This window comes from Periplaneta americana, chromosome 17, assembly GCF_040183065.1.
Source record: "Periplaneta americana isolate PAMFEO1 chromosome 17, P.americana_PAMFEO1_priV1, whole genome shotgun sequence".
Taxonomy (NCBI): Eukaryota; Metazoa; Arthropoda; class Insecta; order Blattodea; family Blattidae; genus Periplaneta; species Periplaneta americana.
The window spans coordinates 14,419,643-14,445,468 of NC_091133.1; the positions used below are offsets into that span (position 1 = coordinate 14,419,643).

At 35.2% G+C, this 25,826-nt stretch overlaps 1 protein-coding gene and 1 long non-coding RNA gene across 7 annotated transcripts in view; one reads left to right on the forward strand and one right to left on the reverse strand.

The window, feature by feature from the left end:
- LOC138693249 (zinc finger protein ZFP2-like) overlaps positions 1–25,826 on the forward strand; it is a 107,427-nt gene that overhangs the window by 10,722 nt on the left and 70,879 nt on the right. For 4 of the 6 annotated variants that reach the window (XM_069817085.1, XM_069817080.1, XM_069817084.1 and 1 more), the window contains exon 2: positions 14,227–14,327. In XM_069817085.1, the coding sequence (XP_069673186.1) occupies positions 14,232–14,327 (96 nt within the window). In that variant the 5' untranslated portion in view covers positions 14,227–14,231. Of the gene's footprint in view, positions 1–9,139; positions 9,450–14,211; positions 14,328–25,826 lie in introns of those variants that run through there. The other 2 variants (XM_069817082.1, XM_069817081.1) reach the window with 2 other exon arrangements.
- LOC138693250 (uncharacterized) lies at positions 4,348–8,800 on the reverse strand. The gene is made up of 2 exons (XR_011330263.1): positions 8,574–8,800; positions 4,348–5,626 (listed from the first exon to the last, which is right to left on the reverse strand). It is a non-coding gene; the product is annotated as an uncharacterized lncRNA (long non-coding RNA).

A 25,826-nucleotide genomic window follows, 5' to 3' on the forward strand; every position in this document is an offset into this window, starting at 1 on the left:
TGATACCCCCAGTAATGGACATGCTAAGGTCGGATTTCTTCATTTGATTATTATTCATTATTAATACATTTTTTAAGGTAACATTTCCATGCGTTTAATTTGCACACATCCCTACAATATTTCCCCAAAATAAATAACATATTCCCAATAATTTTAAAATAATAATTATTTCCTTAATGATGAGTTTCAGTACCAGAAATGGACAGGCCAATAACTCTCCATTTCCAGTAATGGACATTTACAAAAATATGTATTTATTTTTTACGTTTAACATCAAAAGGAACACTTAAAACAAACAAGAATGATAGGACATTTTTAATCGAAGTATAATAATAGAATACCCTTGGATATCAACACTACACATTATTTTTACATTAGAAAGAAATCTAAATTCAGATGATAAGAAATGTAAAAAATAATCCACAAGATAATCATATTCCTGTTATATAAGTGCTTAAGGAAATGGGTACCTTATTAAACCAAACCAAGTTCATTTTCTGTTTAATTTAAACAACCTACTTGCTGCACGAATTTTTAACAATTGATTCTGATCAATTGTGAAAGGTCCATTACCCATTAATTTAATTAGGCCATGCAAAATGAATGATATATTAACATCTCGGCTGGGGGGAAGACGTTACGAACACAGCGAGAAAAGCATGGAGAGCGTTACACTTTGTGATGAGGGTACTAAGAAAAGGCTCTGATAAATCCAAAGAGATTGCATATAAATCACTAGTACGTCCAGTAATGGAATATGGTGCTGCATGTTGGAATCCTTACAGATTAGAACATATTAAGACACTGGAAAAGATTAAAAAACGGGCTCTCAAGTGTTGTCGGAAAAATTCACCATTAAAATGGGACACATTCAAGGACAGGAGAACGCGAATTCGATTATGCGCACTGTTCAAAACATACAGAGGTAAGCCTGCCTGGAGAGAAATAAAAAATAGGTTGCAACCGCCAAATTACTCTTCAAGGAACGACCACTCATATAAATTGAGGGAAAGAAGACAGAGGACGGACACTGGAAAGTTTTCTTTTCTCAATCGTACTATCAGGGACTGGATGCTTTACCTGCAGATTTACTAAAGGCTTTACCAACAACCAAAAATGTATTTAAAAATAGGCTTAAGGACTTTACTAATAGACGGTAATTATACACAGTATGTAAAGGATGTTAATGATATTTTGTTATTGAAGTGTTGTATCAGTGAAGAATTATGTTGTGTCAGTGAAGTGTGTTGTGTCAGTGAAACGTGTTCCTGTCAGGGAAGCTTTATAGTTTATAGTGGCAGTGCAAAGTATATGAACAGTGAAATGTTTTTGAAGTGTTAGTGAAATCAGGATAGAATCAGTGAAATGTGTCGCAGTTCCAGTGCAGTGAGTGAGTTGACAGCGAAATGAGTGTAATGTGGAAAGGTACTTGTGCAGATATGAACATATCATACTCGTGGGTTTTAGTTCGAACTTAGATTTAAGATACAAATTAGATTTATTTTAAGTGATCGTACTTCATTTAATTTAGGATATTCCCTATTATTATTATTATTATTATTATTATTATTATTATTATTATTATTATTATTATTAATTATTGTTAGTATTAATTATTTGTATTAATTATTGGTATTATTACTGACTGTATTTTTAATTAATAAGTTTATTATTGTCATTATTGAGTGTAATTAGTTACCACTGCCACCGGGTATATACCCATTGCAGTATGAATAAATACATACATACAAACATCTTGAATATCATCTTTAGAAGGCCAGATGTAGGTATTTTCCATTATTTGTTTTAGAAATTTCATCCGACACAGATTCTCTTGAATTGAAATAACACGTCCCACTGAAGGCAAATGGTCATCATAATGGACTGCATAATACATTTCTGCTTGAATATCAATTTTGCCTTTTGTTAGTGACGTGTCATAATTAGAGCCAGTGTCATCATCAGAGTCAGTGAATACTATATTATCACTAGTATATCACAGAGATTGTCGTAGCACTCTTCAGTCTCAGTTTCAGTTTCTGAATATATGACTCTGGTTTTTTTTGTCTTTTCTGAGGTAGTTTGGATTTGTTCTTCTTCTCATGTTGTTGGTTCTCTTTTTCTTTCTTCTTTGCTTCACGGATAAGCTGTTCTTTTTCTTTTCCTGCTTCTTCTAGTTTTCTCCTTTTCCTTTTTCATGCAGTATTTCTTCCATTCATTTGATGTGATCACCGATTGTATCTTTTCAATTTTCCTCTTATTTTTTGTCTTTTCTCGCTTTTCAGGCCAGAATAGGGCTCTCTTAAAAGGACTTCCGACACTTGATGTAGTTTCCTCATCATCATCCAATCCTGTTTTGCTAGGTGTTGTTTCATTTCTGGTCTGAAGTAAATTACCTGATACTGATCGTTCTTCAGGGGACGTCACTGATACTGACTGATTCACAGGGAATGTCACTGATGCTGACTGATTGACAGAGAATGTCACTGATGCTGACTGATTCGCAGGGAATGTCACTGGTACTGATTGTGAATTGTTTGAATCTAGTGAATGAGCTTCATTTTTTATACTCATCCAGATATTATATAAATCTTTTGGGCACTCTTCACCATTCCATTCTCTAGATTCATTAAAGCAAGCATTGAAATGTGATAGTTTTTCTGGTGCAATCAAAGATTCTAAGTAAGTAAGATGCCCTTGAATAACTTTCACTTCATTTTCTTGTTGTGGTTCAACATTTTGGAATGCTCGAACTATTGCGTGTGTCAGAATCTCACTTGGGGCACATTTGCTGTAATTGACAATATCAGCATCAAAAGGAAATAGCCCACTAATTCTAAAACCATTCTGAATAGTTTATGGTTTGACTGATGATGTTACACTGCTGAACAACTGTGCAAAGTTTTGTTTTGTCACTGCCTCATATGAGTGCTCAGCTCTCCATTTATGGACGACATTTTTCCATGAAACTTCCATTGGTCTAAAATCACTAACGTCACATGATTGCAGAATGTGCGTTGTATTCGGGTACAAACCAATCAAGATGATTTGTTTCTGAGACCAAAATTCACTTAAGTGCATACTGAGATGGGATTTATGTCCATCCATAAAGAGAACAACAGGCAGTTTCACCTTCTCCTTCACAAGCAGAGTTGGAATACATTACAAATATATTCATAGAAAGTCGCACTTGTCTTCCATCCTGACTGATTTTTTCCAATAGCCCAGTTGTCAGGCACACTCTTAATCACATCAGCTGGAATATGGATATATGGATGCAGAATGAATGGATGCACCATTAAACCATCTGCTCGAACTGTAATTAAAACTGTTAATGATTCTTTTCCCGAACCACTAATCACTTCATAGACATTTTTCTCTCCCTTTATGCTCAACACTTTTCCTGACTTTGGATACAGATTGAACGCGGATTCATCAGCATTAAATATGCGTGTTGGATCTAAAAGTACATAATGAAAACTGTTCTCTAGGAAAAATGATTTCACCTCTGCAAACCAGCTTCTGATCTGTTTTTCCGTTACACAGGCCCTGCTAGCTATAAGTTGCTCTGCAACTCGTTCTTTCAGTTCTGCATGACGATTAAGAAATGCATCAAACCATTTCTTGCCTGGTTTTTCATCCTTAAAGGGATTAACTCTTTGTGTATTGTCCATTATTCTTTTCACTGTACATAGAAGATCTTCTTTAATAAGAGGGAAGCCAAGCTTTCCAATATCACCTATCCACTGCACCAATCGACTTTCTTCTCTTTCACTTAGTACAGTTGGTGGGCACATTTTTCTCTTGGCACTCTTACCTTCTTTCACCTTTCGCATGAGTGTCGCACGAGGCACACTGAAAGCTTCACTGGCACCAGCGAAAGACATTTCCCTTCTTCTTCACAGCCTCAATTGCCTTCTCCATGTCCTCTTCTTTATATTTAAAGAAGGGTCTCCTTCCTGCATCAGCCATTTCTTATAAAATGCAGATGGTATCTAAAATATAAAATGTCTAATTGCAATACCTGTATGTATTCCTATCCAATAATGGACATTCATAATGCCTATAATGGACACCTCCTGTCCACTACTGGATTTTATGCTTATTTTGCTGTATCATTCTGTTGACATCATAAGTATACTATAGAGTTTCAATATCTAGCCACGTGAAAAACATTTAATAAAATCCAGTAATGGACATACCATGTCCATTATTGGAAAACATGAACAATTTTAAACCAGTAATGAACATGTGTTCTAAAACACATGTGTGATATTAATTATGTATAAATACAACTTTAACACAGTCTTTCAATCCTTAATTTAAATAAAATTCAAAACACAATTATTAGTCAAAGATGTCTTGTGTATGAAACAGATTCTTCGTGTACACACCTTTACAAATTTCCTTACTCCTGCCTCAAACAAAGAGATGCTTCATGCAGCAACCACATGTACAGTAGTTTATAGAAATACCTGACCTCTGGTGGTACGTTTCGTAACTTGCACTTCTTTGTAGTAATATCGCCTATTACTAGATGGACAACCAATGCAAAATTTCACATGGTACTCTTATTATTACAAAATAAATGTCAACCTGTCCATTACTGGTTACATGTCCATTACTGCCGACGACCCATGCATGTGCCAATGTTAACACCACGACATCGGCAACTACGACTAAAATGGGCACGTGACCATCGCCACTGGACCTTGGTGCTGTGGCAGAGCGTTGCATGGTCTGATGAATCTCGATAGCTTCTTCATCATGTCGATGGGAGGGTGAGAATCCGTCGTCTTCCAGGGGAACAGCTCCTTGACACCTGTACTATGGGACGGAGACAAGCTGGCAGCAACTCAATTATGCTCTGGGGAACATTCACTTGGGCATCCATGGGTCCAGTGGTGCTCGTGCAAGGCACCATGAAGGCCACGGAGTATCGTACACTGGTTGCAGACCACGTACACCCCTTCATGACGGCCATGTTTCCCAATGGCAGTGGTATTTTTCAACAAGATAATGCTCCATGTCACAAGGCCAGGAGTGTGATGGAGTGGTTCGAAGAACACAGTGGCGAGTTGCAGTTGATGTGCTGACCCCCAACTCGCAAGATCTGAACCTGATCGAATACATCTGGGTTGTGATTGAACATGACATCAGAGCTCATCGCCCCCCTCCCTGGAATTTACGGGAATTAGGTGACGTGTGTGCAGATGTGGTGCCAACTCCCTCCAGCGATCTACCAACGCCTCATTGCTTCCATGCCAAGACGCGTCACCGCTATTATCCATGCCAAAGGTGGACATACTGGCTATTAGGAAGGTGGTCATAATGTTCAGTCGTAGTTGCCGATATCGTGGTGTTAACATTGGCACATGCATGCGTCGTCGGCTGTGGAGGCCCATCTTTAGAAGTGTTCGGTGCACTGTGTGTTCAGACACACTTGTACTCTGCCCAGCATTAAAGTCTGATGTCAGTTCCGCCACAGTTTGCCGCCTGTCCTGTTTTACCAGTCTGCCCAGCCTACGACGTCCGACATCTGTAATGAGGGATGGCCGCCCAACCCCTGTACGTTTGGACGTGGTTTCACCTTGGTTTCGCCACTGTTGAAGACACCACAGCACTCCTGGAACACCCGACAGTCGTGTAGTTTCCGAAATGCCCGTGCTGAGCCTCTGGGCCATCACAATTTGCCCTTGGTGAAACATAGATAGATTGCGTGCCTTACCCATTGTACACACGGACAGCATGCTCACTGATACTACATGCACTGTGTGTATGTCTGACTAGCAGTCATTCCTCGTCAGATGACGCTGCTATCGCCTGGACGGGTTTATATCGATCGTAGGTAGGTGGTCATAATGTTCATGCTGATAGGTATAGTTTATAATGCTTCACACCAGCAACTATAGTATAAATTATTGGTATTGTTATTTTAGTTCAATAATACTGATTTTGTGGTAGGTAATCAGGTAGATGAGGCTCGTTTTTCATATAGCCTATGTCACTGATTCTAAATCCTGTATTACTGTTAGCACCGATACTTGTATCATGTATGATATCGGTTTTGGACAGTTTAGGCATGATGTAGAAGGACTACAGCTAGGGTTGCCATATTTCCTGGGATCTCCCGTATTTGCCCCTAATTTTTAAGAGTCTCCCAGCTGCCGTATTTTTATTCTCTTTGAGCATTTTTCTCCGTTATTTTTGTAATATAAAAATTATTATTCTAAACATTGGATTTTGCCGCGAATGATAACAGTTTATATGATTAATTTTGTTGTTTAAGAGATGCACTGAAATGTACAGTCTTTTCGGAAGGTAATGTATACCGGAAATGGGTTTTAGTGCTCATCTGTTTAAAATAAAACAATATTAATATGATAATTTTGGAAAAACTGGCTAGTTTTGTTCTGTGCATACCAAGTTGTAATGTTCATACAAAGAGGATATTTTATCTCATGAACAATAATTGGACAGGTGTTCGAAACAGGAGTATGACACAACTAATCAAATCAGAGCTGCAAACTGCAGTCGACTTCAACTATTACACGAGACAAGATCTGTCTCAAAATACTTTTAGTTTGAGCCTAGGTGTTGAAGTGTAGAATAAAGTTGGTTTTTAGTAATTGAACTGAATAAATTGCCAATTTCCTACGTGAAATTTTGTCAATTTCTTAATCTCCCGTATTTTCTTCAAAACAAGCTGGCAACTCTAGCTACAGCTCAAGTATAATGAGGGTTCCGTAGGATTATATATGAACTGGATCTGCAGATAGAAGAAGTATTAACCCTTAACCTGAAAGATAAACAACAATCGCACTTACAGAAACATCGGTCAAGAAGACCAACTTATTTAATTATTGTTTCCATTAGTAATTTATACACATTTCATTTAAGATAATACGTTTTCCGAAGTGATATAGTGTTAAAAGTTGTGTAATCAAGATGTATAAGATAATATATCTTTTATCAATAAACACATATTTTAGAATAAATCTAATTCAAGTAATTAATTTGAAATATATTTTTATTAATAAACACACTTTTTCACAATTAATTAATATTTTCAGTCTGGGGTAGTTAATTCAGACACTACACACTATAAATAACACTGAAAACTCGAAATCGTAGAAATGTTGGCTCAAAGGATGATAAACACATTTAATTCAAACCTCTTTACTGACATTGTGCATCGAAATACTGTTCGTCCCAATGAACCAGTAAAAAATAAAGACTGCTTTCTCTCTCTCGACCAAACTTAAAATTAGAAGATATCATTAATCCCAATGAGTCAAAGTTAGGATAGGAGAAGAAATGACAGAAAGAAACGAAATAGGGAGAGGAGTACTTTAATGATGCCCTTTATCACTTAACCTGTTCAACATCTACTTGGAGTATTTAGTAGTTTTCTGAACATGGGAGGAATAATAGTATGATGAAGAAGAATAAAGTGCATAAGATTTGCTGATGATATGGCGTTGTTAGCAAAAGAGGAAATGATACTAAGGGATAAGGTACTGAAGCTAAATGACATTATGAGCAGTATGGAACGAAGATAAATGCCAACAAGACGAAAACCATGGTCATAGGAAGAAAAATAAATAAGGTAAACTTCCGCATTCTAAATGAGACAGTAGAGCAAGCGGACAGCTTCAAATATTTGGAATGTACTATAAGCAGTAATATGAGCTGCTGCCAAGAAGTCAAAAGGAGAATAGCAATGCAAAGGGAGCTTTTAATAGAAAAAGGAACATCTTCTGCGGACCTCTGGAGAAAGAGACCAGTGAAGTGCTTTATGTGGAATGTAGCATGGTATGGAGTAGAAACATGGACATTACGACGAATTGAAGAGCAGTGACTAGAAGCATTTTAAATGTGGATATGGAGAAGAATGGAGCGTGTGAAACAGACAGACAATAAGAAACGAAGCTGTGTTGGAATGAGTGGGTGACGAAAGAATGATGCTGAAACTGATAAGAAGGAGGAAGAGCCATTCACTGGGTCACTGGTTGAGAAGAAACTGCCTTCTGAAAGATGCACTAGAAGGAATGGTGAACGGGAGAAGAGTTCGGGGCAGAAGAAGACATCAGATGATAGACGACATTAAGATTTATGGATCATATGCAGAGACAAAGAGGAAGGCAGAAAATAGGAAAGATTGGAGAAAGCTGGTTTGCAGTGAAAGCCCTGCCCTTGGGCAGAACACCATGAATGAATTATTAATCCAGGAAGAGCTTTAATTTTTGTGCAGTCTGTTTCTCTGTAATTACTAAGGTTTGCTGGATCTTGAATTCTTCTCGTGCTTTCAAGTTTTTTATTTGTTAATAGGAAAATGTCACGTAGAATGAAATGATCGACAAGGAGGTTACAGATGTCTGCAGGTGTAGCTGCACACAGGGTCGGATTTAGATATAGTGCTGTCCCTAGGCAGTGCAAAAATTTGCCATCCCCAACTCCCACAAACAATTCATAAGCTATTATACAGTTCATGTTTAGTTTAAATTAGCTTTAATTGAATATTAAAATTCAGAAAACAATAAATTACTGGAATCAAAATATATGCATCTTACTTGTGAATTATAAAGATTTCCTCGGACCTTCTTCACAGAGAAAGCATTAATAATATCATCAAAGTCGATCTGACGAAGCACATCATACTCGATGCAAAGAATAGACCCAGAATTCAGCCTCTCTTGACGTGTTGTCGAAAGAAGATAATTTTTAAGTCTCTTGTGCTCTGAAAATGATGTCTGTGCCGAACAATTTGTGATAGGTGCACACAGAAATATACGTTAAAACTATATCAATATTAGGATAAACATCCAAGAGGCCTTTCTTATGGAGTGTTTTCTATAGACACAGCAATGTCATTTTTGTATATTTAAATTGTCACTCGTATAGCATCGAAGGTGAAGACATTCATTTTCGAATTCATCCTCCATATCGTCAGAGTAAATCGCGCTTAGGATTTGCGCCCGACTGAAATTTTTGTGTCTAATTCACACAGTTTAGTAAGAAAATGAAAGCAAACAATTCTTCATTTGCATTACATCTACGAGTATGTTTCAGTTCTTGACACCAGCCTCTCAATAATAAATTGAACACATACTGTATTATGTAATTGTCTCTACCAGATAACACAGCATTTTCTCTTTGCTCACCATGCTGCAACTTACGTATGGTGCTGTTGTAGGTGTATGTACTCTCACCACACATGTTCATAGCATTTTCCTCGTAAAGATCAAACATACTCCTTTTGCATTCAAGATACATATATAACTAATAAATTGTAAAGATTGATGACTGACAGTTTCTAATTCAACCTCAACAGTTTGAAATGTTTTGTTCACATTGTTAAATATTTATACAATATCATTCCACAATACTCGGTAAAGGTGGTCTCCACATTTTGGAGCGAATCATGAAGTCCTGAAGCTTCAGAACGAGTAAGTGGTTTCTCTTTGTTGTCTTAAGATATTGCAGTTAGAACTGATTGGATCTCTTAACTATGAAAAACACAAACTACTACAAGCATCGTGCCTGGCTGACTATGTTGTTTAGGGAAGGTTTTTCAACACCCTAGAATTTGGTTTCAGATGAGATAAGAAAACTTTTAGTTACATAGCTCCTGAATAACATCAAAAAAGTTTACTGTGGGCATACATCCCACAGCAGAAGAACCAACAAGGTTGAGAGAATGAGCTGAGATGGAACATACACAGTGAGGGGATTTAACTCTTAATTCGCGTCTGAAAACCTGAGTGTACTGTACTAACATATTACTAGCTTTTTCATAGGACAGAGCATGGCAATTTTTAATATCAAGATCAAGCTCATTCAAAGTTTCTGTCACAGCTGTTGCTAGGTTTTGAGCCTTATGACCACAGATAGGCAGAAATTTCACAAACCTTTCTAGTGGTGATCCACATTCAGTTAAGTATCGAATGATGAATGCTAATTGATATGTATTTGCAATGTCAAGAGTTGAATCTAAAATTATAGAAAAATATTTTAGCTGCTTTTATTATATTTACTATAAAATTTATCGTTATCAGGGACATTATTTTAATGAACTCATCAGAAATTTGTGTAACTAAATTTATTGCCATATCTCTTCATATGCTCAGAGAGAAATAAGTCGAACTGCGCAATCAGTTCTGACATGATATATTGTGGGAACCAAATCTTTCATCTGTGCCTCTAAACAGTGTAAGTAAGGGATTTTACGGTTGCTACTATACACTTTAGAACTTCCCTCCAATACCTAATTTCTTCTTCTATTTGTTTCTGCCATGTTTTTTCTAGCCAACATTGTTGTGATTGCACATTTATGTTCATAGGAATTTTTATGTTCTTTCATACTCTGGTTTGCGTTTTTCCATTCATTTTAACTTTCTGTTGCTAAGATCTTTCCTAAGAGCCTACAGGAAGCGCAATAAACTGAGCATTTACTTTTGGAAAACACTACGATCTAGACCGCGTTTTACCATTAATTAAAGTTCGGCTGAATAGTGATAGTGAAAAGTATCTGGCGGTATCCGACTACTGTCCCCTTGTGCACTCAACATTTTCGTCACTATTTTGTGTTACTCCATGCCTTAGAACAGCAGCCATCAGTACAGTGCACCCTAGGGCTAGCATTTCTTACCCGTGGTGCATATTCCGATACACTGCTTACCCGTTACCCATTTCAGCGAATGCTGACGACCACTGCCTTAGAATGTAGTCTCCCATTGTATAGTTTATAATCCATTTAGCGTGATCATTACTCGGGTTAATAAACTCATTATCTTTATATACTTTAAATCACATGCACTGTCATTATTGGTATCGTTACACTTACTGTTACTGCCATCCATACACTACAGTGTCTACATTCACTTGTTTGCGTTAGTTATGTATTAGAATCTGTTGTAACAGCAACAGCGTCAGTGTCCTAAATTTTTTCTGTTGTCGAACGATGCTGTATGAAGAAACTGCCTAACATTTTACACTTTACTATTACCATCCTATTTTTTTCTTGCTTTGCTTTAGCATTCTTTCTACACTGTGATCCACTTCATTTTTATGCGGTTCAAGTTCACACATTTTGTAGTTGTGATTTACGAAACTCGAGTTATTACTGTTCATTACCGAAGTCTAACGAATACTAAAACATTACCTTCTACCTATCGGCATCTGACATATATAATCTTTAACGATTCGAAATATGTTTAAACTTATTCATTGTTGATACAAAATTTATTTGTGAAAGGCAGGCTGTTGTTTATTTTTAAGCATTGGTTTCGTTGGCGTATTACAAGTATTTCTTACTTCAATAGGAAATTTAAAGTAAGATGAAAAATAAACTCCAACTCTTTGCAGAATAAACCTTTCACATCGAATTACATAATGCACATCCTGGAAAGTGTTCTATCCAAGGGATGTTATTTCAATGCAAAGCCAGTATTCTTCCTACTTTCTGTCTTCTATTAGTCTTTGCATATGATCCATATATCTTAATGTCTTCTATCATCTGATATCTTCTTCTGCCCCGATTCTTCTCCCGTTCACCATTCCTTCCATTGCATCCTTCAGAAGGCAGTTTCTTCTGAACCAATGACCCAACCAATTCCTTTTCCTCTTCTTGATCTCTTTCAGCATCATTCTTCCTTCACCCACCCTTTCCAACACAGCTTGGTTTCATATTCTGTCTACCCATTTCACACACTCCATCCTTTTTCATATCCTCATTTCAGATGCTTCTAGTTACTTCTCTTCGTTGTAATGTCCGTATTTCTGCCCCATATAATACTACATTCCACACAAAGTACTTGACTGGTCTCTTCCTTGGTTCTTTCTCCAGAGGTCCGCAGGAGATGCTCCTTTTTCTGTTAAAAGCTTCCTTTTCTCTTGCTATATATATATTGAAACTGTAACTGAGAATTGTGGTTACTATTCATAGCGGTAAATAATAGACACACATCCCATTTAATTTTCAACAATGCATTCTTGTTTATACAAACAGTTAAATTTAAGCAGTTTCATAGTATAATAACGTGATACCAATATTACAATATAACTACGCAGCTGCACACTTTTCTTTTACTCTCGCCACGACCACGACAATGCGATAATAAAACAGTATCCGACTTCCACAAGGTGTTAAAAAAAAACTTCAGAAAAATTTACCAACAAATGTTTTAAAAACAAAGAAAAGGAAAGAGAAACTGGAAGATAGAGAGAGAAAATGCCGCCCTTGGAAATTGCCTAGGTTGCCTAGGTCTAAATCTGGCATTAGCTTCACTACCTAAGACTTTAGCAGAGGCGGTAAGACGAGGAAGACCTCGAATAATATGTGAAGGCGTTTTTCTGATTTTTCTTTGGGGTTGATTGTACCACGTACAAACTTAACTTCTCCGAGACGTATGTCATTTGTTGGAGATATATTAGGAGAACGAGATGAGGCTGTTTAATCTCTTATCTCACTAGCAGCTTCATTAGGAATTTGTACTATGTCTCTTTCTAACAACTCGTCTGACTCTGAATCTGATGTTTCGCTCTGATTAGTGCTAGGAATAATAAAATCAGGGACTTCGTCAGAATCATTGAAGTGTGGGCATTCACTTTGGGTATTTCATCTTTTAGTTATTGCTGCATTGTTTTTTTTTTTTTTTTTTAGAAAATTAGGATCGATGGGTTTCACTGACATGATGGGATATGTTTGTAATAACACAAAACATACTTACAACAATATTGAAATAGACGAACTGATACGTAATACGATATACCAGTCTGTGAGACTAGCAATGTAGCAGACAATAATTACGTACTTTAAAAAGAACAGTGATAACAATGCACTGAACATTTTTAGATGACAACCACACAACAGCATACCTAAAGAAGGACTAAAGGAAACATAGCTCAAAGGAAAGACATAACAATAAAGCAGTGTTGTAAATATTGCAGAAATAAAAAAGTATCATACTGGCCTGGGAGACAAGTATTTCGAGTAAGGCTTAATATAAAAATATGTACATAATGTGACATTTTCATGTCAGCGTTCAACTCGTTCTAATAACTCGGATGTACTAGAGAAAGTGTATTGAGAATGAATAGAAGACTCGCTGTGGTACAAGATAATACATTTTAAAATATGGTAATTATAACACATTATGTAGCATTGTTTGTTGTTTAGTTAACTGTCAGTGGGTAACTTGGAACCTCAAATGGCACCAATAAAACTTCACTCATGAGGCAAACAATCCAGGAGATAATGCGGTAGGCTGGTCATTTCCTTTCTTCATTCATTGTATACATTGCTGTCTAGTAACACATTACTTGATGTATACGAACAATTGTTCTTTCCCTGGCACATCGTCAAGTGAGATGTACAGTTTTAGAAAAAAGTTTTGTCGCACAGATATTTTATAAGTCCCAGAGAGGAGGTATTGCGCATGATCGGACATACAACGAAACAAAACTAATTTCTTTACCTCAACTAGTCGATCTCTTGTGAACCAGGTCGCTTGTCCTCTGATCATGCACACTGCCTCCTTTCTCAGACTTACACAGTATCTATGCAGCAAAACTTTTTTTCCAAAACTACATTTCATCCTGAACCTGTCAGAAATTTGGTATAATATTAAGATAAAATAATTAAAGGCATAAAGAAGAGAGAATAAGGGTATAAAGAGAGAGAAAAACAAATTTTCACAGATTTGTAATTATTTATGATGCCACCTAGGCCTATAATGAAATTAGTTCTGTCTACCATCTCTCTTTTCCCGTGAGCATCATCATCTATGGAATTATATGTACAAATATGTGCATTCATACTGAAGTATATACGAATAAAAATAAACAAGTGAATCTTATGGATCTTCATATAATATCTACATGCTTCAGCAAATCCATTTTGTAATAAGTGTACCAGTATGTAGATAATTTTTAATATGCATAAAATGTGACTGAATACAATTATTTTCAAAAATACATTAAGTGGCCACGATTATCAAATTCCTCGTTTCTTTGGTTTAAGTATATTGTCTGTACAGAAAATAAATGTAGTAAATTTTTCGTAGTAATACCAATGTTCCGAATTTTGTGTAACATAGGTCCTATTAATAGTTTTCCACATGTTTACATATTTGAGATAAAATAAGTCATACCAACTTGTGATAAGTGTTTCTCAACTCCTCCATTTATTTAAATCATTTTCAATTACAGAATGCTTGTTTTCAGTCGTGATGGATGTGATCAAGATGGAACCTGAGGTGGACCCTTTTGGCTTGCCACCGCATGATACCACCTATAAAACAGAAGAGAATAAGGCTTTATCAGAGGTAAACTCTAGAGTATTACTGTTTTTTTTTTTTTTTTGTAAGAGTGGCAGAAAACAATCATTTTTCACTTCATATTGAATAGACTAAATTAGATTCCCAATCTGTAATTAACTGTGTGATATACTGTAATGTGTCATGTTTTGGATTGGTGATATGAATTGCTCGTTGATTCGAGTGTGGATATAGGAAGCAATTTTCACATGATGTTCCACCAAGTACTCTTTGGGTCGGTGGTCAATCACCATCATGATAAACAAATGCAGAGCCATAATGTGGTGTCAAAATCCAGCTTGATCAGTCCTGGGATCAATGAGCTGACCACATACTCGGGTCCGTTTCACAATGTTTACAATCTTTGTGAATTGTAAACTTCTATTTCACAGTCTCTCTTTTGTAATGTTGAACATTACAAAGGAAGTAAAAAAATTAGGTAATTTCTCAGAAGACGGGCAAAATCCAACATGGCTGACGAAAACTACCAAAAATATTCTGCCAACTACGGTATGAAGTTTAAATGCCACCAAACATCACAACATCAAAGATGCAAAGTCAAACATATATTCATATTTTTAAAGACGAACAAGCCCTCCAAAAAATGAAAATATGTTTAATTTTTGACCTTTGATTATTTTATGTTTGATGGCATTCGAACTTCATAGCTGGCAATATTTTTCTGGCAGTTTTCGTTCGCACTTTGCCCCCAAAAATCACTAAAACACAAAATAAAACATAATTTTTCACCTTATCAAACAAAATTAAATTCTCATTGATGTCTTCAATGACAACCACTTCATTTCCAGTATATGACACAGGCTTCAAGGCAATCTAATCTTAAACCATGCAGACAACAGAAGAACTAAACCTACACTTTTTCGTACAGTCAACTTCGCATAATTAAGGCATGCATTTGCACAAAATGAAATTCTCTTCGAACACCTTATTACACCTTAACTCATTCAGAAAATTCAGTAAATAATTCCTTGAAACCAGAGAAACACAGTTTTAGCCTCATCAATCAACACAGTTCTTATTCACTATCGAAAGAACTAAACCAAAATCAATACAAAATTTAATACTCTGTTCTAAGTTCACACATCTTTCACAAATATCATAAAATGACAAAATTTCATTAGCTTTCGCCATCACACACAATATAACACCACTCAGTCAAACAACCAAGAACAACTTGTAAAGGTCAATATCCATTCAAAATTAACGAAAATTCTAGAACAAATGACATCTATAACCAGTCAAATCGAAAGAAAATCACAAAAATGACAAACTTTCAATAGCTTTAGCCATCAGACACAATATAACACCACTCACGTCAAACAACCAAGAACAACTGACAACGTCATTATCCATTCAAAATTAACGAAAATTCTAGAACAAATGACAACTATAACCAATCAAATTTAAAAAAATCATGGCGACACCTACTATAAAAAAAAAACCTATAACTAACACATAAAAGTAACGAAAAAATCAGTTACATTTAACTCTAAAATAAAAAGTTGGTAATACTACATTCAACCAAGTGCCTGCCTTCTATGAAATTACCAAAATTTAAACTGAAATTTTGCGCACATTACAAGTGTTTTGTTTCACAATTAAGGAGTAATTTTACAAATTTGTAAACTTTACTTGTAACATTTTCTACAGTAGCTCTGAGATGCGTAAAGTTTTATATTGCAACAAATTGTGAATAAACAAAATAAAGATATATTTATTAAATTAATTTTTGAGTAACTGGATTAAGAATTAAAATGAAGCAGTTATGATGTTAATTAGCAGTTCTAGTAACGCAGGCAAAGATATTGAATTTAGGCCTAAACAAAGAAGACATAACATATACGTAAAATTTTCCGTTCAAGAATTAATAACATGTTCGTATCATTGTATGAATTTAATAAAAGGTTTTGAATGAGTCCCGTTTCGCTGGAATTTCTCCTACAAGATATTTGACATCACATCCAACAGGGAATAGTGGTATCCTAACCTCAAAGCGAAAACTGTATTGCTTTGCATGGTTGCATACTAGCTGTCAGTTCCGTGCATTAGTACAAAATATAAGCACGGAATTTCTAAGACTTCAATGTGCAGAAGTGCCCATAGGGTAGTAGTTGTTGTTAAAAGAGTTAAATTGAAGGCAGGTTTTAAATCACCAAATGTACGCACTTACTGTGGCACAGGGTTTTTATTCTGTTGCTGGGTTCCCTAATGTTTGTGAGGTTATGAATGGAACATTAATAAATACTGATGGACTAACACAAAATGAAGCTGATTTTGTGGGGATATACATGGTAACGATTCTATCAATTGTATATTTGTACTTTATTCCAAATCGTTATTTACTTATTCGACTACTTTATTCCAAATCGTTATTTACTTATTCGACTGAATTTGGCGTTACCTTTGTTCATATAAGTTGTAGGCCAATCAACACATTGGTATACTCGACAAATCACATCACACAAAACTCCATTGTCGCCAATATAGCGAAATCTAGATATTTGTAAATTTTTCTTAATAATAATTAATATTTTCTGTTGGTGAAATATGATTCAGCAAGCTTATAATAATCTATTTTAGGCTAAAATACAAACATGTCTATCAAGAGTAGTTGAAATACAGCGACTTCAGCTCTTCTCGTTAGTGATTTTTGTAAACTGTCGTTCGCGATATTGTTTAACCAATAATGCTTATTTGTAAATTTCTTTATCTCATTTTGTAAAGTTCGTTAACTTTACAAATTAATAAGATCGTATTGTGAAACACAGTTGGTGGCGCCACCCAGAGTGCCCGGTTTTATGAATCCATCTCCGGCCGACAAGAAATCTTTACCCGGGGAAATTGCGTTTGAAATGTTTATAATTAACAATGTTATAAAAATTCACTGAACATCAAATAAGTTAAGTGAGCATCTGTGTCAGACTTACAATGACGCAAGCATATAACTTTTAAAGTGAGCATCTGTGATAGTGTTGGAATTTTGGTGCTCTTCTCTATTTTCACCAATCAGGCACTAGTTTCTCACACTACGCCAACAATCACCAACAATGACAGATGACGTAAATATAAAATTAAAACAGATAATTTTGATATGATAACAATATACAAGGTGTAACAACTTTAATGTTTAGAATTTCAGGAACATGTTCCCTGACACGTTCTACGTTGATTAAACCTAACATACCTATATCCGAAATTGAGAGGTTACAGAGATAACAGAACTGGAAAAAATAGAACTTCTTGCAGGTCCAAGCATTATACCGTTTATACAAGGACTATTTTATGACATTACTAAGTAGAGATACATAAGAAACATTTGAGAAGCAGTGAATGAAGGAAATTTTACTTTTAAGAGAAATTAAATTAAAATTGTTTAGGTTGCTAAGGAAACGAAACAGACAACAGTTTAAAATAACAGTTGTGACAAAAATAAACTGTATTGTGACTAGTCTTTTTATTGAGTTTTGACCATTAAAACACGCCTTTTGTGTACACACATCAGGAATACGCCAACATAGTTCATGTGTATGGACTGTGTGATGGCAATGCAACAGCAGCTGTTTTGGCATATCAAGTACGGTTCCCAAATCGTAGGATTCCTAGTGCACAGGTATTTTCACGTGCCTATTGGCAAATTTCAAAAAGTACTTTGTTTGGAATCTTAAGGACATTTTTTTCAACTTTGCACTGCTTCTTTCATACTCACAAGTAGTTGATATTAAAATGTAATATGGTAATAATAAAAATAATGACATAGACATGTCACTTTCGGAAATTGGTGTTACTTCTTTCAGTATTGAGCGATAAAATTAAACTCAAAAATTTAACTTTGGGGTAAAAATAATCCAAACCTATACAAATTTGGATATGGGTATGTTAGGTTTAATCGACGTAGAACGTGTCAGGGAACATGTTCCAGAAATTCTAAACATTAAAGCTGTTACACTCTGTATTTCAGAAATATGACTTCAATCAATCACTTTCAATTGCCTTTTGTCATTAATAAAGTTTTGTAGCAGTATTTTAACGAAACCTGAATGCGTAACAATGAAACAATTTCAAATTTAAAACTCAGTATTCACTTCCTTGATCCTTCACAAATCAGTTTTTACAGCTTAATAGTGCAGTGCAGTCTGTTATGTGAAGTGCGGGATTTTGTGCGAGTTTGCTGAACAGGACTATTTTTAGATTTTGCGTCATATTCCAGTTCGATGGTTGTCCCATCAATTAGCTGCTGAACGCCTTGTTAAAATGTGGCGCGCTGTGAAAATGTATTATTTGGCAAAAAGGTGATAGGAAATTCGTATGTTGGTGATGATGATGTAAATGAACATTCATTGTCAGTGGCAGAACATTTTCTGTATTTTGTTAATTGTACACTTCCAATTTTCTGTAAGGTGATTAAAATATTAGAATATGAAAAATACGCTTTCAATCGAGGTGCAAAAAATCATGTTGGGAGTAAATACTCAAATAGTCGTAAAATGGACTCATTTTTCGGTTTTGAAGTGAATATGTCGCTTGAAAATTTCACAGAGGCAGCGAAGCAAACTGTAATGAAAGAGTTCACCACTGTGTATGACAGATTGTTGCAGCACAGTATAAAGAAGATATAATAGAGACAATTAGCCTCTTTTGTGAGAACGAATTCTGAGTGTGCATGTTACGAAACAGAGTCTATTATTTGGAATCTCCACCAGATGGTTCTTCAGCTACATAAAGAATAATTTAATATTAAGTGAAAACATTTATTACTCATCTTTTAACAACTTGAAAGACATGAGGCAAAGAAATGGCAACATAACCATAATAATAATTACAAGGGAGCGGATTTTTATGTACTAAAAAATTTAAATATATTTATTTTTATGTGCTAAAAAGTACGAAAATATTTGCTAAAAATAAAAAAAAAAAATATATATATATATATATATATATATATTTTATTTAAATATGACAAAAATACCTTACTTAGCTTGGAAAAAAAAAATGTTACTAGGTACTCACCAACCATACTTGAGTGCTAGTAGTTGGCCGAGAATTGCAGTGAACAACAAAGCTCATCTCCAAATTCTCCATCACAAATGCATGCCGATTATCTCTGAGCAATGGCTTATACTGTGAAAACGATCATTCCACATCACAGGACGTCAGACATGCATATTTAAAGAGAGGAATGTCACAAACACAAACACCGTCAATTTCACCTACAGGCACACCCTCCAATACTTGAGCAACTTTACAAATTTTTTTATATCCACTATTTTTTCCCAAACACATTCTGGAATTTGTCCCTTAGTACTTGTACTTCTGAACCTGGTAGCGAGTCTAGTTTAATTTTCACGACACATACCTCCCCGTTTCAGACAACAGGCTTTTTGATGTTTTGAGTTTTTTTATGGGGTCACACAAAAAGCTTAGATTTGCTAATAGGAAAGCCAAATCGTTTTTTAAACAACCATCTTTCAGTATATCTTGAAGGGTATCGATTGACGAAGCCCGATAACAGGGAATCACAACAAGACATATTGCCTTACTTGATGGACATGAGTGAGAGGCGAGAGATTTGTTTAAATTAAATAATGTTCATATCCGAGCTCTTATCTGTTGTTTTTTGCAAACAAAGCGTGGAATGAATCATCTTCAGCAACAATAAACATTCCTAATTATGTGTTGCAAGATCTCTCCTCCTTGTCCATGTTATTTATTCTCTAATAATAACACTGATACGCTGCCTAGCAGTTCTCAGAACTTCAGGCGGTACTATTACGAAAATGGATCATGGATACATCACATAGCGCTTAGAAACATGAAGCAACCAACAATTCTTAAAAAGACAACGTACTTCTAAGTGACATAATTTATTTAGTTTAAAAATGTTTAAAAGTTCTTGTAAAAAAATTATTTAAGTAAAAAACCTCCAAGATATATGTGTTTATAATAGATTTCCTGAAAATATGTATTTACGTAATTTTTTTGTGAAAATATGTGTTTTTATGTGAAATAAAATTCGGGTTTTAAACTTGAAACTTCATGTTCGGAATTTTTAACTTTGTTAATTGTGTTTTATCACACGCAAAAATATTATTTAATTACATAGGAATCCGCTCCTTAATAATTACTTCCTTATGTAAACATCATGAAAATATTCACTAATTGACGCCAATGTTAAAGTTGCTAGTAGATGATTATGTTGGTAAGGTCATATTGAATCATTAGCTACATAGATCGTGGCATTCGTTTCGTTGAAGTTACGACGACAACAATGGATATAATAATATAATTTTATTGACTAGCTAATATATTGGTGATGGATATTATTTCATGCCAGTAACGTTATACTTAGGCTTACGTGATTATTCGTATTTTGTATATTGATATTGATTTTGGTTTCCAAATTGGAATTCACATACACATTAAAATTTCTGTGTCGGTTGAATAGAATGTCTCTAAATAAGTGAAAGAAAACATAACCTCTGCTACATAATAATTACCCAATTACTTTGGTGTATAGCTAGATCTTGGGTCTAGCTATGAAGGAGTGATGGAAAAGATACAAAAATTGAAATGAGCAATGATCCTTGCCCATATAGTAACATGTCATAGTTTGAACTCGTGAGTGCGTTATTTCCTGGGTTCGAGCCTTGTGTGTGTGTGTGTGCGTCCGTGCGTGCGTGTGTGTGTGTCAAGTGGAACCTTGATTTTGGGTTTCTCGATCTAAGATTTACCCGCATTTTGCGTTCTTATTTTGCGGTCCTGGCAGGAGTCCCATATACATAATCCTATTTTTACCACAATTTAATGTTTTTCGGTTTAGTGTTTTACCCGCATTTATGAAATAAATTTCTTATCCCGACAATGCAAATTAGCTTCGATTGTGCGTTTTTCAGCCCTAAATGCATATTTCCTTGTCCAAGGTTTTTTCAGTAACAGTTATATCCCTCTCCTTATCTACCATGCATACCCAGGTGAGATACCTGACGCAACACAGTGCCAGAAACCACGTGTTAATCATTTGCTGCGGTGCATGAGAATCAATTCACAACAAAGCATCGCAATAAGACTGAAAGTGGACAATTTTTGGGCTTCTAATGGATGGCTTCATCACTTTAAGCAGCATGACATTACATACAGAAATGTGTGTGATGAAAGTGCAACTGTTCCAGATGAGTCGGTGGATCATCGAAAAGACAATGTGCTTCCACGTCTCATTGAAGGCTATGATGCCAAAGATATCTTTAATAATGATGAAACAGGGGTCTTCTACTCCCTGAGGAGAGCCTCCACATAAAAGGAGAGACCTGCCATGGTGGAAACAAAAGTAAGGAGAGGCTCATTGTTTTTCTCTGTACAAATGTAGATGATTTTAAGAAGTTGAAATCCTTGGTAACTGACAAGTATAAAAACCAAGGTGTTTTAAAAATGTCCGCACACTGCCATACAGTTATAAGAACAACAGGACTGCCTGGATGACAATGGACATTTTTACCAATTAGTCATTGCTCACCAAATGTAGCACTCCATAATGATTTAAGGATTACGTAGTTATGTGGTAAAAGTTGCAATTTATTTATTAAATGTTTCCCTGTTGTATGTATTTACAATATATTGTGATCCAAGACTAAATGCCTGGAATTGTGTATGTATTTTGAAAAAAAAAGCGAATTTTCATTAGACCTATATAATAAGTCAAATCACTATAGAACAAAGGAGTACAACAGTTCATACAAAGTTTCATCTGAAAGTTTAACATGTCTGAACAGCTGATCGCTAAAATCAGCTGTTAGCTCTGCCGATACTAGTGGCATAGTTGGAATTATTGAGAACTTGAGCTTGATTTTAGTACCGGTACCAACAACATCAAAGGTGCCAATAAGAGTTGTCTCTACTGTATATACTGTGGTTGTAATATCTAGCCAAGTGGTACGATTTTAGTGACAGTAACATATGTTAAATTATATCTGTTCTTGATATATTTGTTCTCATTTAATGAGCATAGCAAAAAAATTGCAAATTACTTTCGAATTCGACGGAAATAAACTCTATAATCAATGGTCAATTTTAAAGGCAGTGATAACTACACTGATGCAAAACAAAGATAAAAATCAGTGTTGCAAACTTTGGGTATCTTTTTTCGAAAAAGCTGCGGCCCCTAATATGTTAATAATAATGTGACATGTTTTAGCAATTCCATTAAGTAACGCTCATGTGGAAAGGGTGGCATGAATGGTTTGTGGACAGGTGACAGGAACAGAATGTCAACAGAACTAGTGAAAGCGGAAATTTGTATTAAAATGAATTTGAGTGTAAGCTATCAGGAATTCTACAAAATAGCCTTTGAAAACAAGAGACTTCTGGAATCTGCAAGAAGCTCCAAGAACTTACCAATTTTAAGATAGGTTTATGTCTATCTTAATACAGTGAAGATTTAACTATTGCTGAATTTTTAACAGTTTTACAACTTTTTTATTTGAGGCTCTGAAAAAATTAATTAATATGCATTTAAGAGAGCATCATGCCTAAAAATTTCACCATGATTGGATTTTATTTGAAGGAGAAATAAATTGTTAAAATTTGCAAATCTGGCATTAAATTAAGGACCTTGTTGAAAACGTATTTTTGTTTTTTTTTTTGTTTTTGTTTTTGTTTTTTTTTTTTTTTCAGGATTTCAAATGTTAATTTATCCATCCAATCTAATGCGACATTGTTGAATTTTTTACCGATCCTTTAACTTGCAATATAAAATGAAATATAATAAATTAATTATAATAGGAATAATAATAATAATAATAATAATAATAATAATAATAATAATAATAATAATAATAATAATAATAATAATAATAATGCGCACAATTACAGTAATAATAACAATTTTATAGACTTTGTAAATGTCCGGATTTGGCGATAGTTCAATCTGGCAACCCTAGATTACAAGCACTTGTGATCTTTTGGTTGTTATTTGTAAATTGTTAATTTGTAATTTGTTAGCATTGTAAAACGGGCCTCTGGTTGGACGATCTTCCACCTCTGCTATGGGGAAAATGGCATTACTTCAGCAACTAAAGTAAAATGTTTTTATTTTTGTGTGACATGTTAAAACTTTATGTTTCTTTATAATAAATTTCCTCCACGAAACTGAATTAAAAAGACGAAGACCATAGCAGTTGGACAAAAAATTAAGAAGATAAAAGTGCAAATTCGAAATGAAGCAGCAGAGCAAGTGAAGAGCTTCAGATACTTTGGGTGTACTATAAGCATTAACATGAGGTGCTCTCAAAGAAAAATGTTAAAAAAATGTTATGTTTTATTTAACGACGCTCGCAACTGCAGAGGTTATATCAGCATCGCCGGATGTTCCGGAATTTTGTCCCGCAGGAGAGGTGCTCTCAAGAAGTCGAAAGAATAGCAATGGCAAAGGAAGCTTTTAATAGAAAAAGGAGTATCTTCTGCGGACCTCTTGAAAAAGAACTAAGGAAGAGACTAGTGAAGTACTTTGTGTGGAGTTTAGCAATGTATGGGGCAGAAACATGGACATTACGACGAAGTGGAGTGAAACGACTGGAAACATTGGATATATGGATATGGAGAAGAATGGAGCGTGTGAAATGGACAGACAGAATAAGGAATGAAGCTGTGCTTCAAAGACTGGCTGAAAACAGAATACTGCTACTGCTGATTCTGATCAGGAAGAGAATAAGGAATTGGATAGATCACTGGCTGAGAAGAAACTGCCTACCGAAGGATGCAGTGGAAGGAATAGTGAACAGGAGAAAAGTTCGTGATAGAAAAAGATACCAGATGATAAACAACATTAAAATGCACGGATCTTATGCAGAGACTAAAAGCAAGGCATGGTGGTGGTGGCGGTGGTGGTGGCAGTGGCGGTGGCGGTGGCGGTCTTTACAAATCATGGCTTCGTCAATCTGCTGACATGATTTAAGAAGAACTATATCCAAGATAGTATAAAAATAATAATAATAATAATAATAATAATAATAATAATAATAATGTTAACAGCAATAACGACCTATATGCCTTCACAATTACACATTAGTGGGCACTTTCATGCAAGGTCTAAACACATAAATTCCTCTACAGTATATGGCATATGATGCAGCAGCAACCTGTTGACCATGCTTTTAAACTTCCTTTGTTTACTACTTATTATGGAGCTTGGAATTTTATTGTACATATTTATGCCTCTATGTAAAATGCTTTTAAGACTTGTGGTTATTCTATGAGTGGACAGATGAATATGATTTGATGTAGGTAGGCCAGAGGGAAAAAGAACTTTTGGGGAGGCCGAGACGTAGATGGGAGGATAATACTAAAATGGATTTGAAGGTGATGGGATATGATGTTAGGGACTGGATTAATCTTGCTCAGAATAGGGACTGATGACAGCGGGCATATATGAGGGCGGCAATGAACCTCCAGATTCCTTAAAAGTCATAAGTAATAGCTAAAAAATGCATTGTTTGTATTATACAGGATCATATTTTGAAATCTGAAAGTAAAATGTGAGTGACAGTAGCATGAGTTACGTATATTGAATGTTAGTTACGACAATATTTAAATTAAATTTTCTTTAAATATTGCATTTAATGTTAAAATTCTTGAAATTAGAAATAAAATTACTTCCAATGTGTGCCAGTCACAAAGATTTTTTAGATTTGGCGTAACCTCTGTCTTTGTGTTTGATTGTTTCAATGCTGCGTAGCAGATTTCATTTAAACACAGTGTTTCAAAGTTTGGTGTCACAACCATAGATGTGATACACATAACACAAGTATAGTTCATTAAGTCTACCCTATAGGAGGGAAAAGTTGCTACCTTCTTTTTGAGCAAGAATGCCAGATACGATAAGACTTTAGACTTTGTTTTTAAAATTCTTTGGTGCATCGTGGAGACACTGATGAGTCAGCAGATAGAGGTTTTTTTCAAGGAAAGGGCTGAAATAATGGCTACTGAAGAAGGAACTTTTTATTAGTCAAATTTGGGAATAGTGTAACCGAAGTTTCAGGTCTCTTGAAAAGTTCTGTAGATGAAGATGTGTTCAAAATAATGTTTCTCAAGATGCTGTCAGTTATGGATGGCATTTTAAATCAATGAAACAGACACCTCATGGATGTATGAAACTGAACAAGGTATTATGCAAACTATCTACATCAGCTATTGAAATGGAACACGACAGAATGTTTGACAAATTCGATAAGGAACTCGATATCAAAGCAGTGTAATGGAGTTTATATTGTATGTAACACTTTCAAATTTAATGTTCTTTTGAAATTAAGTATTAATTTCCTGTTCTATACTTACTTACTTGTAAATGGCTTTTAAGAAATCCGCAGGTTCATTGCCGCCCTCACATAAGACCGCCATTGGTCCCTATCTTGTGCAAGATTAATCCAGTCTCTATCATCATATCCCACCTCCCTCAAATCCATTTTAATATTATCCTCCCATCTACGTCTCGCCCTTCCC